General features: G+C 41.9%; 1 protein-coding gene across 3 annotated transcripts in view; it reads right to left on the bottom strand.

Moving 5' to 3' along the window:
• LOC144769658 (glucagon receptor-like) overlaps positions 1–16,775 on the bottom strand; it is a 641,797-nt gene that overhangs the window by 273,271 nt on the left and 351,751 nt on the right. For 2 of the 3 annotated variants that reach the window (XM_078653833.1, XM_078653834.1), the window contains exon 2: positions 2,752–2,916. In XM_078653833.1, the coding sequence (XP_078509959.1) occupies positions 2,752–2,805 (54 nt within the window). In that variant the 5' untranslated portion in view covers positions 2,806–2,916. Of the gene's footprint in view, positions 1–2,751; positions 5,220–16,775 lie in introns of all 3 variants that reach the window. The other variant, XM_078653832.1, reaches the window with a different exon arrangement.

The raw sequence follows: 16,775 nt of genomic DNA on the forward strand, positions 1-16,775 counted from the left end.
CTGCTTTCAGGTACTCTACATCTTCGATCCACCCTTGGATCCAACCGGACTCTTCTCTCCTGGTCGCCTGCAGCATCTTCATCTCCAGGCTCCATAGATCTACACGACGAAACCCGACACACTTTGGCACCTATGCACCCGCTTCCTGTGGGTGAGGTAACTCATGAACGCCGGTGCTCCTGTAGTGGTTTACACCTCTAGTGTCTAAGTCTAAAGTTTGGTAATTCTAGTCCAGTCGGAAGACTCCTAAAACTGTAACTCAATAACTTTTACGCACCATTGACTTTGCACTGGTGCATGCGTGTGCTTTTAGCGCTGCACCCGAATCCCGCGGGCTACTCCCGTCCTAACTGCTGTTAGTCTAGTGTAGTCCCAGCGATTCCCAAGGCCCCAGGCCTTACCACTGTTCGTAAAGTGATACTTATACCACTTTTTTGATATATGGTTTGAGTGGCCACCGGCCTCATCCATAAACGTGCAACTTTCATATGTAAAACTGTGCTTTTGTTTAAAAGCTTGTGTTTCTATACTCATAAAGAGTACAGAGGATTATTCTAGTAATAAATACATATATTTTTATAATATATAACTTGTGTGGTGTCCTTTCATTTGATATTACAGGATTGCATATGGTAAAACAGCTGGCTTCACATGCCCTCTTGAGTTTAGCCTGAAGGCTGCTTAGTCCATGCTACCACTAGGATAGCTTGTCTAGAAGGTTGACTTACAACCACCACCATAAGGGATTGTTTGGACTGATACAAGGTGCCCACAGAATTGTGGACATCATACATCAGGCCAACTTCTCACAAGACCAATGTGTGTTGGTGGAGGAATCCAGGAACAGGTCTTCTAGTGAGGGATACGTAGAACTGGCATTCATCAAAGAGGAGGGATGAGGAAACTTGTCCCATTCAATTCCCCAGGGGTAGAATTTATATTAATCAAAGAGAAGGGGACACTTGTATCTACACGAACCATTGGTTCAAATTGACAACCCTCATAGACGCTGAAGATTTAGACGTTGCGGTATATTTGTTTTTCCGCCCCTCATCAAGCGTCATGGCATAGTCATTGGGTAGTCAAAAGGTTAAGTATGCCGGCCTCACCCGAGGCACCTCTGGTGTGGAGGTGGGCATAGTGCCTGGAAAAGACCAATGTTTGTTAGTGGAGGATTCCAGGAATGAAACAGGTGCACCAGCGACAGATAACGAGAAGAAGCACGGTGTGGTTTTGGGCATAGAACCCGGACGAGACCAATTTGTGCTGGTGGAGGAATCCAGGAACAGGTGTGCTAGTGAGGGATACCTAGAAGAGGAATAGGTGTGAAGTTGGGCATTGTACCTGGAAGAGACCAAGGTGTGTTGGTGGGAGAATCCAGGAACAGATGTGCTAGTGAGGGATACCTAGAAGAGGCACAGGTGTGGTGATGGGGATAGTACCCGAAAAGACCAATATGCACCGGTGGAAGATATCTGGAAGAGGAAAAGGTGTGCTAGTGAGGGATACCTAGAAGAGGCACATGTGTGGAGGTGGGCATAGTGCCTGGAAGAGACCAATGTGTGTTGGTGGAGAATTCCAGGAATGGAAACAGGTGCACCAGCGACAGATACCGAGAAGAGGCACGGTGTGGTGGTGGGCATAGTACCCGGTCGAGACCAAATTGTGTTGGTGGAGGAATTCAGGAGCAGGTGTGCTAGTGAGGGATACATAGAAGAGGAACAGGTGTAGAGTTGGGCATTGTACCTGGAAGAGACCAATGTGTGTTGGTGGGGGAATCCAGGAACAGGTGTGCTAGTGAGGGATACCTAGAAGAGGCACAGGTGTGGTGGTGGGGCTAGTACCTGAAAGAGACCAATATGTACCGGTGGAAGATATCTGGAAGAGGAAAAGGTGTGCTAGTGAGGGATACCTAGAAGAGGCACATGTGTGGAGGTGGGCATAGTGCCTGGAAGAGACCAATGTGTGTTGGTGGAGAATTCCAGGAATGGAAACAGGTGCACCAGCGACAGATACCGAGAAGAGGCACGGTGTGGTGGTGGGCATAGTACCCGGTCGAGACCAAATTGTGTTGGTGGAGGAATTCAGGAGCAGGTGTGCTAGTGAGGGATACATAGAAGAGGAACAGGTGTAGAGTTGGGCATTGTACCTGGAAGAGACCAATGTGTGTTGGTGGGGGAATCCAGGAACAGGTGTGCTAGTGAGGGATACCTAGAAGAGGCACAGGTGTGGTGGTGGGGCTAGTACCTGAAAGAGACCAATATGTACCGGTGGAAGATATCTGGAAGAGGAACATGTGTGCTAGTGAGGGATACCTAGAAGAGGCACGGTGTGGTGGTGGGCATAGTACCCGGAGGAGACCCATTTGTGTGGGTGGAGGAATCCAGGAACAGATGTGCTAGTGACGTATATCTAGAAGAGGAACAGGTGTGCTAGTGAGGGATACGTAGAAGAGGAACAGGTGTGGAGTTGGGCATTGTACCTGGAAGAGTCCAATGTGTGTTGGTGGAGGAATCCTGAAAGAAGACCCGGTGTGCTAGTGACGGATACCTAGGAGAGGCACAGGGGCAGTAGCGGAGATACCTCGAAGAGGCACTGCGGTGTGGTGGGTATACTCAGGAGAGGAACAGGTGTGGTAGCAGGGCATACCTGGAAGAGGAACACGTTTGGCAGCGGGTAAAAACAAAGAGCACAACTACTGGGGTATCTGGCAAGGAAACAAGATGGGCAAAAATGCCAGTGGGGAGGTACCTGGCAGAAGTACATGAGTACCAGCAGGACACTTAGGTGAAAGGTCCGGAACATCCCTCTGCCGTGCTATGAAACGCATTTGGAGCAAGTTCCAGGTTCCTTGCTGCAATCAAACGTCAGGGAGCTGGCAGGTGGCGCCCCTTCTGTGATATCGGGAGGATAACCCTGAAAACAGAGCGAAAAAGAGACAGTGGTGAGGCGGGGCAGACAGAGGATACTAAAAATGAAAAGCTAAAAATATAAAGAGGATAAACTGCTTTCATGGATTACAAGAAAGAGAGACCATGGAAACATGCAGAAGGAGAGATCTAGTCAAAACTAGGCCACAGCGAAATTTACATTACATGGACGTAATCTCACAAAATTTCAGTAATTTTGAGTTATGCTTGTTGCACAAAATACCCGAAATTGCTCTATTACCCTACGTCCCATAATTATGTGTCATTCACCACAAAAAGTTAGCACTAGTACACGGGAACAATGCGGATGATCACATACAAGACGCTGCTGTTTGCAGCTCCTGTGTATTTTGCCCTATTTTTAGAGCGTGAAATGAGGACACATTTCAGTCTAAAATGTAGATTCAAATGCCGGTTTTGCACTTTGTGAAATTACGCGTAATTTCGCCCAATTTGATTTCTCCAAAATTTCATGTAATTACAGAACAGCAAATTACACAAATTTCATAGACCCCAAATCGAAAAAGGCTGCTTATGGGGTTTTAGCTTGAGGCCATTATTTTTATCCAACAGCATCCTTTTAGTACACATCCTAATAAACAAATATGTCCATGCCCTCCACGGACTGAATTCTTATAAATTGTGTTGCTTTCCAAGAGGCACTTGACTTAATCTGGCACACAGGACTCTTCCTAAAATACATTCAAAGCTGCATATGAGAAGTTGTGTGACATAAAGCAACGTACTCACAAACTAAATGCAGCATAAAAGAGCTGAGAAATGAGCTGCTTACTCTCTGCAGATCGCCGGTCCGTCTGTCCCCACAAGTATCGGGGCCAGATTTACTGTTCTTTTGTCTCTGAGCTCGTGTGACTCAAAGTGGCACTATAGCACCAAAATTTACTTTTGCATGAAACATATATTTCAAACCATAAGGATGATACGAGTGCGCCGACAAAAGGGGTTGCAAACCTCTTTTATGTCTATTTAAATGGCATAACAGGGCAGGACCAGCACACACTATTCTAAAATGTATGCACGGCCAGAAGCGGCTAAAGAAACACGACCTGGCAAAAAACAAAAACACTTCACATAAAATGGGCAAGCTAAATATTGCGTGACACTCTGATGCTTAAGACGTGTAATTTCTGTGGAGTTACACATTGTATACACTCTACCCTTGAAAGGTTGTCACAAGCAGACGTTTGTGCTAGAAGATGGTATGCCAGAGATGCTGTATACTAGTGTTGGCTCGGCTTTGCATTGTGGCGCAACCCCTAGCATCATGCTATAAGATAATTTTTTGTGCAAGCATGGGCGATGACAGCACAAGTGAGTGACTCTTCGTAAATGGGACGCTGCACATTGTGTATGTATCGTGCACTCAGTGGAAGGCTGCAGCTTTTCACACAGTGTTGCGCGGCCTGACTTTTAGTAACACTGGGCCGCCCCATATCTAGTACAAAGACTCTACAATATAAAACTAGTGCAACCTATTGGGTTTAAAAACAAAGCAGAAGCCAAAGTTGTAATCTCCCAGAACAAACTCAAAGTAAGGTGAACACTTTTATGATTGATATAAAAATTTATATAACGCAACAAAAAAATGAATTATTCTTATGAATACCACTGAAGAGATCTGGAAACTAAATTCAAGCAATGAAATACATCTGAGAGACAGCCGCACGAACATTCCACTCTTAAAAGAAAAGCGCCTAGAAACGAACCATGAAGCGATGCTCTGGGTGAAATCACTTGATGAGGTTTCAGATCAGTATTCCTGTGGGCACTGGAGTGATGTCGGGAGCCAAACCTGCAGAAAGAGTTGCATCAAGTGGGAGTCCAGCCCATCAGAGGGCTTGCGCTTTCTGTTCTGCAAACAAGCACTGAAAGGTACAGGAAGGGCCTCAATAGTGCCTGCTGAGCAGGACCAGCAGGACACCTTACTCCTTGACACACACAAACAGAGGGGAACATTCCAGCTATCTCTCCAGAGAATTGAAAACGTTTCCATAAAGTGAACAAAATGGGAAAACAACCCCCTGCCCCCCCACCAGTTGAATGGAATCTTCCAGGACAGGAAGACGAAGCGCGCAACCGGTAAAGAAGCAGAAACACAGTACCTGAATCCATGTCAAAATGACACTCACACCCAGACCACTAATGAATAAATGTAGAATCAGTGGCAGAAATGAAGATTGTGTCTGTGGAAAGAGACACCTAGAAAGAAAGTAGAAGGAGGTCAAATATGTCAGCCACGTGACCAGGAAGTCCTAGAAACCCAGATACCTTTCCTCATAATTTTATAACAAAGACTTTGGGACGACGTTGGGTTTGCTACGGTGCACTAGGGATAGTACACTAGAAATCACACTGTTAAACACTCCACCAACTACCGGGGCACCGTCCCACCCCGGGTGAAACTGAGCTAATACGAAAAAAAGAGCTGGGAGTGCAATGTTTATGTCAGAAACAATTAAGTATTTTAATTTACAAAAAGAAACATAGATCAATCAATGGTACAAGATCCTAAATTGCGAAAATACAGTCAAAATTCTTCTTTTTCTTGTTTTTCTGCAGCCGACGCGTTTCGTCCTAGAGGCAGGACGTCATCAGGGCTGCAATAGCAAACACACAATACAGATACATCAGTATATATGTACAATATCACTCAGTAATCTTAGTGACCTGTGAAATGAAACAACACATCTTCAGGTAACATATTAAATCCAATACAGCTCATTGTGCCGAATGGTACTGACCGAAAATTAATTGACTTAACAGTTCTACAGATGAACGGGAAAACATTCCTCAAATCATCAAGTTGGTTCCAGCAAGTACGTATTCCACAACATATTTGTTGTGCCTATTTTAAACACTTACATATTTAGTCTACATCCTGTGATGAAGTGCTAGCAAACTGTTGTACAAGTGTTAAAAAACAATCATTCATAGATAGTGGACCGCTCACCTAATATTGTTGAAATAAGGCTCTTCTTTTATTATGGCTCCTAATTTTGAACCAGTGGTCTAGGCAACAGTTACTTCAAGAGGCCGATTCTTCATATACACTCTAGTAAAATTGACAAACTGGGGTGAGGCAGAAAAAAGGAAAGACCAATGAGTTATCCAATCAATTTCTGAATATCCACCCAGATATAACCTTCACTACTCTGGTTCTCTTTTATCCTGTACTACCTCCATATGCCAAACCATATTAGCATCCATACCTTTTCAAACTCAACGTTTCGTCTTCTCTCTAAATCGATTTAACCATTCTTTAAATCGAGAGTCTCTTAAAAACGATCCACCCGTGGCTTCTCGCACCTACGAGAGGTCCAAAACACAATAATGTAATTTAGGATGCTCTATTTGCCCTCTTCAATATCAGCCCAGGGTGTTTCCCTATTAACTCACCGCTTTCCAATATAGTGTAGCCAAGCGGGAAAATAACTTCTATGTCTGCAGTCGCAATGTCCATTTGTTCATAGACTGCTCATTCTAAAAAATATATTTAACAAAAAAGGAACAGATGCTGTAAACTTGGCATATCTTGTATTGGAATTTCTCTCTCGCACTCAACGCTACCTAAGTTTTTCGCTTACCTTCGTAATCTCGCCTCCTGTACCTCTGACCACGCCAACCGGGTGCGATAAATCCCGGAAGTGCGGTTACTCCAATCTCCCTGTGTTTAAAAAGAGCTCAATGACCAATCAGAACTCTCAAAAATTACGCGCGCATTATCATGCCGTTCACCTGTAAGTGAATATGAGTTTCCATTCAGGTCCGCTACCTTTTCGTTGCCGCTTGTCGTTTCCGATCATGCGCATTACACTGTTAAGAGGTTGGATCGCTACCTCTGTTCATTACCGATAGTTATCCGGTCATGCGCAATAGACTATTCTGCAAGTCAATTAGTTCACCATAGTATTTCCGGTCCTGCGCATTCAGTGTGCATAAGTTTCCAGTCTGGTCCGCCATGTATAAAAATTTTGGTGTTTACTAAACGGAGGTTTTCCCTGAATAATCCTTGTCATCTCTGCGTGATGATTCCTTCTAATAATGCGCATTAGCGCACTCATCCACAATCATGAAAAACCGTCTACACGTACTCGTCTGCAGAGAAAGCTACTCATCCGACACCACCGTACACCATTATCCTCTCTGCGTGAGATTACATCTTTTGATATACACTAGCACGTTCGTTTAAAATCTCCAAAAACAATTAGCAAACCCTCGTCAGCAGAGAAGTATATCCATCCAATGCCTCCGTATACCAGCACACTCATAACGAAAATACCGTTGCGACCTCCACCTCTTCTTATTATTGCTATGCTTATGTATTCCCCTTTAGGTCCATAATTTGTGAGTATATCTTCATATAAATGATTATCACACAGGGGCACATTTGTGAAATGTTTCCATGTTATCTCGGAAGGTTTATCATCTGGTTAATCTAATAATAGATTATATATGTCTACACTCGATAAGAAAGTATCCCATAAGAAACCAACAGTTTGCCTGCTCAACATCTCAGGATGTGTACAATAAACACATAAAGTCTACACTTAATAAGGAAGTATCCATAAAGAAAACAATAAACATTGATGATTATGCCAGAAAATAGTGTAGTTCAGAATCAATATTTAAGCCATGAGTCATACTACGACATTTGATTATCCAACGTGCTTCTGTTTGACGGATTCGTAGTTCCCAATTCCCCCCCCTTACATGCTGCGGCACCTTTTGTATGCCATGGAATTTAAATCCCAAGTTGGCACCATGTTCCTTTTCCATATGCACGTAGAGTGGGGATCTAGTATCTCGATTCATTATTGCTCGTCTATGCTCCTGCATTCTTATTTTTAAGGGTCTTTTGGTGCTGCCTATATATACTTTGTTACAGCTACAGATGATGGCATAGATTATTCCTACACTGTTGCAATTAATGAAATCATTGATGTGAAATTGCTTGGATCCATTGAATCTGAAAGTTTTTGTTTTATTAATGCCGTGCGAGCATATTACACAGGATCCACAGGTGTAAAAGCCTTTGGGCTGGGTGGATAACCAATCTGTCGTTGGCTTCTTTGTTGGACGAATATAATTCGTCGAAACTTTGTCCCTAATGGTCGGGCATTTTTTGAACGTAATTGCGGGTCTATCATCCAGTATCATGGATAGACCCGGGACACCTTTCAACAGGGTCCAATTTCTACTTAATGCTTGTCTGATTTTCTCTTTTTGCACACAATATGCTGTGACAAAGGAAAGTTTGTGCCTGACTAATTCTCTCTTTTTTGGAAGTAAAGTGGTTGCTCTGTCAATTTTAGACACTTTCTCACTAGCCCTTGCTAGGTCTTTTTTGGCATAACCTCTCTTCCCTAGTCTCAGTTTCAGTTGATTAAGTTCTTGAGTATAGTCTTCATCCCGACTGCAATTTCTGCGGGTTCTGACCATTTCACCGTAAGGTATTCCCCCAATCACAGATCCTGGGTGAAAACTGTCTGCTCTTAAGATGGAGTTGGTGGCCGTTGCTTTTCTAAATAGACTGCTGTTAATTTTATCCCCAACTACTGTCAGTGTCACATCTAAGTATTCTATACTGGATGTACTTTGATTCATTGTCAGTTTCACATTGAAATCGTTATGATTCAAGTAGTGCAAATACTTGTTTAGGTCGTCCGAAGTACCTCTCCATATTATTAGGATGTCGTCGATGAATCTGGCCCAAAATACCACCAGATCCATCCACTCACCAGCTCTGCGGCTCCAGGCGTGCTCCCTCTCATACCAGCCCATGAATAGATTGGCATAAGAGGGAGCAAACCTGGATCCCATGGCCGTGCCCCTGATCTGGTGGAACCATTCATCCTCAAATAGGAAGTAATTATTTTTCAAAATAAGCTGACTCATTTGAATTATCATTTTGGAGTGGTGTCTTAAGCTCGCACTTCTGCTGCCCAAAAAGTGCTCTAGCGCTTGAATACCCTTGTCCATCTCGATGCAGGTATACAGACCCACCACGTCTAATGTTGCCAAGATCATCCCATCTTCCCACTTAAAATCCTGCAATTTATTAAGAATGTCGGTGGTGTCCCTCACGTATGAAGGTAAGTTCACCACTAACGGCTTAATAAAGCCATCAACGAACTCTGACATGTGTTCTGTGACACTGCCAATGCTGGAGACTATGGGCCTGCCTGGTGGATTAGCTCTGTCCTTGTGAATTTTCGGTAATGTGTAAAGGAAGGGAGACACTGGATGACTAACATTTAAATACTTATATTCTGAATCTTCTATCAGTCCTTCCTCCTTCCATACACATAAGTGTTCCAAAATATTTTGGGAAATCTCTTTCAACGGATTGATTTTAACTTTTTTATAACAATTCTCATCCTTGAGTTGTTCCCGTATCTCCGCCACATAATTTGCCCTATTCATCACAACGATGTTCCCCCCCTTATCAGCTTCCCTGATGATTATTGAGGGGTCTTGTTTTAAATTTGATAGGGCTAATCTTTCTTGCCGGGACAGATTATCTTTATAATGGTGGTTCAATGTGTAATTATCTTGTAATTTGAGAAATTCCTGTAATGTCTTTTCCATGAAAAGGTCAATTGCTATGTATTGGCTACCATGGGGATGTAATCTCATGCAGAGAGGATAATGGTGTACGGTGGTGTCGGATGAGTAGCTTTCTCTGCAGACGAGTACGTGTAGACGTGTAGACGGTTTTTCATGATTGTGGATGAGTGCGCTAATGCGCATTATTAGAAGGAATCATCACGCAGAGATGACAAGGATTATTCAGGGAAAACCTCCGTTTAGTAAACACCAAAATTTTTATACATGGCGGACCAGACTGGAAACTTATGCACACTGAATGCGCAGGACCGGAAATACTATGGTGAACTAATTGACTTGCAGAATAGTCTATTGCGCATGACCGGATAACTATCGGTAATGAACAGAGGTAGCGATCCAACCTCTTAACAGTGTAATGCGCATGATCGGAAACGACAAGCGGCAACGAAAAGGTAGCGGACCTGAATGGAAACTCATATTCACTTACAGGTGAACGGCATGATAATGCGCGCGTAATTTTTGAGAGTTCTGATTGGTCATTGAGCTCTTTTTAAACACAGGGAGATTGGAGTAACCGCACTTCCGGGATTTATCGCACCCGGTTGGCGTGGTCAGAGGTACAGGAGGCGAGATTACGAAGGTAAGCGAAAAACTTAGGTAGCGTTGAGTGCGAGAGAGAAATTCCAATACAAGATATGCCAAGTTTACAGCATCTGTTCCTTTTTTGTTAAATATATTTTTTAGAATGAGCAGTCTATGAACAAATGGACATTGCGACTGCAGACATAGAAGTTATTTTCCCGCTTGGCTACACTATATTGGAAAGCGGTGAGTTAATAGGGAAACACCCTGGGCTGATATTGAAGAGGGCAAATAGAGCATCCTAAATTACATTATTGTGTTTTGGACCTCTCGTAGGTGCGAGAAGCCACGGGTGGATCGTTTTTAAGAGACTCTCGATTTAAAGAATGGTTAAATCGATTTAGAGAGAAGACGAAACGTTGAGTTTGAAAAGGTATGGATGCTAATATGGTTTGGCATATGGAGGTAGTACAGGATAAAAGAGAACCAGAGTAGTGAAGGTTATATCTGGGTGGATATTCAGAAATTGATTGGATAACTCATTGGTCTTTCCTTTTTTCTGCCTCACCCCAGTTTGTCAATTTTACTAGAGTGTATATGAAGAATCGGCCTCTTGAAGTAACTGTTGCCTAGACCACTGGTTCAAAATTAGGAGCCATAATAAAAGAAGAGCCTTATTTCAACAATATTAGGTGAGCGGTCCACTATCTATGAATGATTGTTTTTTAACACTTGTACAACAGTTTGCTAGCACTTCATCACAGGATGTAGACTAAATATGTAAGTGTTTAAAATAGGCACAACAAATATGTTGTGGAATACGTACTTGCTGGAACCAACTTGATGATTTGAGGAATGTTTTCCCGTTCATCTGTAGAACTGTTAAGTCAATTAATTTTCGGTCAGTACCATTCGGCACAATGAGCTGTATTGGATTTAATATGTTACCTGAAGATGTGTTGTTTCATTTCACAGGTCACTAAGATTACTGAGTGATATTGTACATATATACTGATGTATCTGTATTGTGTGTTTGCTATTGCAGCCCTGATGACGTCCTGCCTCTAGGACGAAACGCGTCGGCTGCAGAAAAACAAGAAAAAGAAGAATTTTGACTGTATTTTCGCAATTTAGGATCTTGTACCATTGATTGATCTATGTTTCTTTTTGTAAATTAAAATACTTAATTGTTTCTGACATAAACATTGCACTCCCAGCTCTTTTTTTCGTATTAGCTCAGTTTCACCCGGGGTGGGACGGTGCCCCGGTAGTTGGTGGAGTGTTTAACAGTGTGATTTCTAGTGTACTATCCCTAGTGCACCGTAGCAAACCCAACGTCGTCCCAAAGTCTTTGTTATAAAATTATTATTGGGGTTGTAGTAGCACAGGGACCTGTAAAGTCATGGATGATGACAGAGATAAACTAGCCGCAGAAGTTTTTCAGAGTAGACAGCCCAATGGTGCCGCGGGTACTAAAAGAAATGACACCAAAATTAGTCTTAGAGATAAATTTTTGAAATTAGAGAGGCTTCGTAAATCCGAATTGAGTAAATGGTGGGATGGTGTGACCCTCAAAAATTATATGGAACAAAAGAGGGTACCTCGAGGACTCCGTATCCTCATATTCCCAACTTATGATGATCTTGAGGAAGACCACTTGAAGGAGTGGGAAGAGAATCTGTACACTTCATCATTCACTATGATGAATATTCTGATTAAGAATTCGGACAGAAAAGTAGAAAAATTAAGACTACAAATAGCTGATTTAGAAAAGGAAATAAAAGAGATGAATCTACCTGAACTTACAGATAAAAATTATCTTATTCTTAAAGATGTTATTAATAAACATCAACTGCAAATCAAGGATAAAAAACTAAGTAAACTAAAAAGAGATGAGCGGGACTACAATGAGGGAAGAATCTTTACTTTTGCCCGAGGGTACGATGAGGTGGCCAAACCTAAACCGAAATCGAATCAAATGGCTGGGGCAGCACAATCAGGTGATTTAAGTACATCTACAAATTATAGTAGTTCTAGTATCTCCTCTATTGAGGAGAATACTATGGGTGCTGCAGGAGGAGCGCCGAAAAAGAACTCTTCTTTTTGCGACGAACTAAAAATGATCAAGAAAGGTCGGAAAAAGTTCACAGGAGGACTAGAAGGGGGAGGAGGAAATCCCACAAATACAAGGATGGGCACCAGGAGTCAAAACAGGAACAAGAACTAGAACAGTGTCAGGCTACCCCTGGGGAATTGGAAGTCATTAATCTGTCGGATAGGCATTTAAATGAACATGAGGTTTCAGTGTTACAAAAAGGATTGAAATATTGTCCTGTATATAATTGTGATTACACTGAGTTACACATTGATCTGTTTAAATTTTGTAGGAATTTAAAATTGAAAAGTTTTTTTTCAACACTGGATGTAAATGTGCAGAATAAAATACTGAATAAAAACTCTGAAATGACATTATCTGAGTTAGAAGATGTTCATTTGTTAATGACTTTGTCGGGGGAAATGGATCTTACTGTAGACGATGTTGCAAGTCTATGTGAAATAGAAACAAATTACCAGTGCACTAGTGGATTGCGCAGTAAATCTAAGTTTATTCCCCATGGTAGCCAATACATAGCAATTGACCTTTTCATGGAAAAGACATTACAGGAATTTCTCAAATTACAAGATAATTACACATTGAACCACCATTATAAAGATAATCTGTCCCGGCAAGAAAGATTAGCCCTATCAAATTTAAAACAAGACCCCTCAATAATCATCAGGGAAGCTGATAAGGGGGGGAACATCGTTGTGATGAATAGGGCAAATTATGTGGCGGAGATACGGGAACAACTCAAGGATGAGAATTGTTATAAAAAAGTTAAAATCAATCCGTTGAAAGAGATTTCCCAAAATATTTTGGAACACTTATGTGTATGGAAGGAGGAAGGACTGATAGAAGATTCAGAATATAAGTATTTAAATGTTAGTCATCCAGTGTCTCCCTTCCTTTACACATTACCGAAAATTCACAAGGACAGAGCTAATCCACCAGGCAGGCCCATAGTCTCCAGCATTGGCAGTGTCACAGAACACATGTCAGAGTTCGTTGATGGCTTTATTAAGCCGTTAGTGGTGAACTTACCTTCATACGTGAGGGACACCACCGACATTCTTAATAAATTGCAGGATTTTAAGTGGGAAGATGGGATGATCTTGGCAACATTAGACGTGGTGGGTCTGTATACCTGCATCGAGATGGACAAGGGTATTCAAGCGCTAGAGCACTTTTTGGGCAGCAGAAGTGCGAGCTTAAGACACCACTCCAAAATGATAATTCAAATGAGTCCGCTTATTTTGAAAAATAATTACTTCCTATTTGAGGATGAATGGTTCCACCAGATCAGGGGCACGGCCATGGGATCCAGGTTTGCTCCCTCTTATGCCAATCTATTCATGGGCTGGTATGAGAGGGAGCACGCCTGGAGCCGCAGAGCTGGTGAGTGGATGGATCTGGTGGTATTTTGGGCCAGATTCATCGACGACATCCTAATAATATGGAGAGGTACTTCGGACGACCTAAACAAGTATTTGCACTACTTGAATCATAACGATTTCAATGTGAAACTGACAATGAATCAAAGTACATCCAGTATAGAATACTTAGATGTGACACTGACAGTAGTTGGGGATAAAATTAACAGCAGTCTATTTAGAAAAGCAACGGCCACCAACTCCATCTTAAGAGCAGACAGTTTTCACCCAGGATCTGTGATTGGGGGAATACCTTACGGTGAAATGGTCAGAACCCGCAGAAATTGCAGTCGGGATGAAGACTATACTCAAGAACTTAATCAACTGAAACTGAGACTAGGGAAGAGAGGTTATGCCAAAAAAGACCTAGCAAGGGCTAGTGAGAAAGTGTCTAAAATTGACAGAGCAACCACTTTACTTCCAAAAAAGAGAGAATTAGTCAGGCACAAACTTTCCTTTGTCACAGCATATTGTGTGCAAAAAGAGAAAATCAGACAAGCATTAAGTAGAAATTGGACCCTGTTGAAAGGTGTCCCGGGTCTATCCATGATACTGGATGATAGACCCGCAATTACGTTCAAAAAATGCCCGACCATTAGGGACAAAGTTTCGACGAATTATATTCGTCCAACAAAGAAGCCAACGACAAATTGGTTATCCACCCAGCCCAAAGGCTTTTACACCTGTGGATCCTGTGTAATATGCTCGCACGGCATTAATAAAACAAAAACTTTCAGATTCAATGGATCCAAGCAATTTCACATCAATGATTTCATTAATTGCAACAGTGTAGGAATAATCTATGCCATCATCTGTAGCTGTAACAAAGTATATATAGGCAGCACCAAAAGACCCTTAAAAATAAGAATGCAGGAGCATAGACGAGCAATAATGAATCGAGATACTAGATCCCCACTCTACGTGCATATGGAAAAGGAACATGGTGCCAACTTGGGATTTAAATTCCATGGCATACAAAAGGTGCCGCAGCATGTAAGGGGGGGGAATTGGGAACTACGAATCCGTCAAACAGAAGCACGTTGGATAATCAAATGTCGTAGTATGACTCATGGCTTAAATATTGATTCTGAACTACACTATTTTCTGGCATAATCATCAATGTTTATTGTTTTCTTTATGGATACTTCCTTATTAAGTGTAGACTTTATGTGTTTATTGTACACATCCTGAGATGTTGAGCAGGCAAACTGTTGGTTTCTTATGGGATACTTTCTTATCGAGTGTAGACATATATAATCTATTATTAGATTAACCAGATGATAAACCTTCCGAGATAACATGGAAACATTTCACAAATGTGCCCCTGTGTGATAATCATTTATATGAAGATATACTCACAAATTATGGACCTAAAGGGGAATACATAAGCATAGCAATAATAAGAAGAGGTGGAGGTCGCAACGGTATTTTCGTTATGAGTGTGCTGGTATACGGAGGCATTGGATGGATATACTTCTCTGCTGACGAGGGTTTGCTAATTGTTTTTGGAGATTTTAAACGAACGTGCTAGTGTATATCAAAAGATGTAATCTCACGCAGAGAGGATAATGGTGTACGGTGGTGTCGGATGAGTAGCTTTCTCTGCAGACGAGTACGTGTAGACGGTTTTTCATGATTGTGGATGAGTGCGCTAATGCGCATTATTAGAAGGAATCATCACGCAGAGATGACAAGGATTATTCAGGGAAAACCTCCGTTTAGTAAACACCAAAATTTTTATACATGGCGGACCAGACTGGAAACTTATGCACACTGAATGCGCAGGACCGGAAATACTATGGTGAACTAATTGACTTGCAGAATAGTCTATTGCGCATGACCGGATAACTATCGGTAATGAACAGAGGTAGCGATCCAACCTCTTAACAGTGTAATGCGCATGATCGGAAACGACAAGCGGCAACGAAAAGGTAGCGGACCTGAATGGAAACTCATATTCACTTACAGGTGAACGGCATGATAATGCGCGCGTAATTTTTGAGAGTTCTGATTGGTCATTGAGCTCTTTTTAAACACAGGGAGATTGGAGTAACCGCACTTCCGGGATTTATCGCACCCGGTTGGCGTGGTCAGAGGTACAGGAGGCGAGATTACGAAGGTAAGCGAAAAACTTAGGTAGCGTTGAGTGCGAGAGAGAAATTCCAATACAAGATATGCCAAGTTTACAGCATCTGTTCCTTTTTTGTTAAATATATTTTTTAGAATGAGCAGTCTATGAACAAATGGACATTGCGACTGCAGACATAGAAGTTATTTTCCCGCTTGGCTACACTATATTGGAAAGCGGTGAGTTAATAGGGAAACACCCTGGGCTGATATTGAAGAGGGCAAATAGAGCATCCTAAATTACATTATTGTGTTTTGGACCTCTCGTAGGTGCGAGAAGCCACGGGTGGATCGTTTTTAAGAGACTCTCGATTTAAAGAATGGTTAAATCGATTTAGAGAGAAGACGAAACGTTGAGTTTGAAAAGGTATGGATGCTAATATGGTTTGGCATATGGAGGTAGTACAGGATAAAAGAGAACCAGAGTAGTGAAGGTTATATCTGGGTGGATATTCAGAAATTGATTGGATAACTCATTGGTCTTTCCTTTTTTCTGCCTCACCCCAGTTTGTCAATTTTACTAGAGTGTATATGAAGAATCGGCCTCTTGAAGTAACTGTTGCCTAGACCACTGGTTCAAAATTAGGAGCCATAATAAAAGAAGAGCCTTATTTCAACAATATTAGGTGAGCGGTCCACTATCTATGAATGATTGTTTTTTAACACTTGTACAACAGTTTGCTAGCACTTCATCACAGGATGTAGACTAAATATGTAAGTGTTTAAAATAGGCACAACAAATATGTTGTGGAATACGTACTTGCTGGAACCAACTTGATGATTTGAGGAATGTTTTCCCGTTCATCTGTAGAACTGTTAAGTCAATTAATTTTCGGTCAGTACCATTCGGCACAATGAGCTGTATTGGATTTAATATGTTACCTGAAGATGTGTTGTTTCATTTCACAGGTCACTAAGATTACTGAGTGATATTGTACATATATACTGATGTATCTGTATTGTGTGTTTGCTATTGCAGCCCTGATGACGTCCTGCCTCTAGGACGAAACGCGTCGG

This window comes from Lissotriton helveticus, chromosome 7, assembly GCF_964261635.1.
Source record: "Lissotriton helveticus chromosome 7, aLisHel1.1, whole genome shotgun sequence".
NCBI lineage: Eukaryota > Metazoa > Chordata > Amphibia > Caudata > Salamandridae > Lissotriton > Lissotriton helveticus.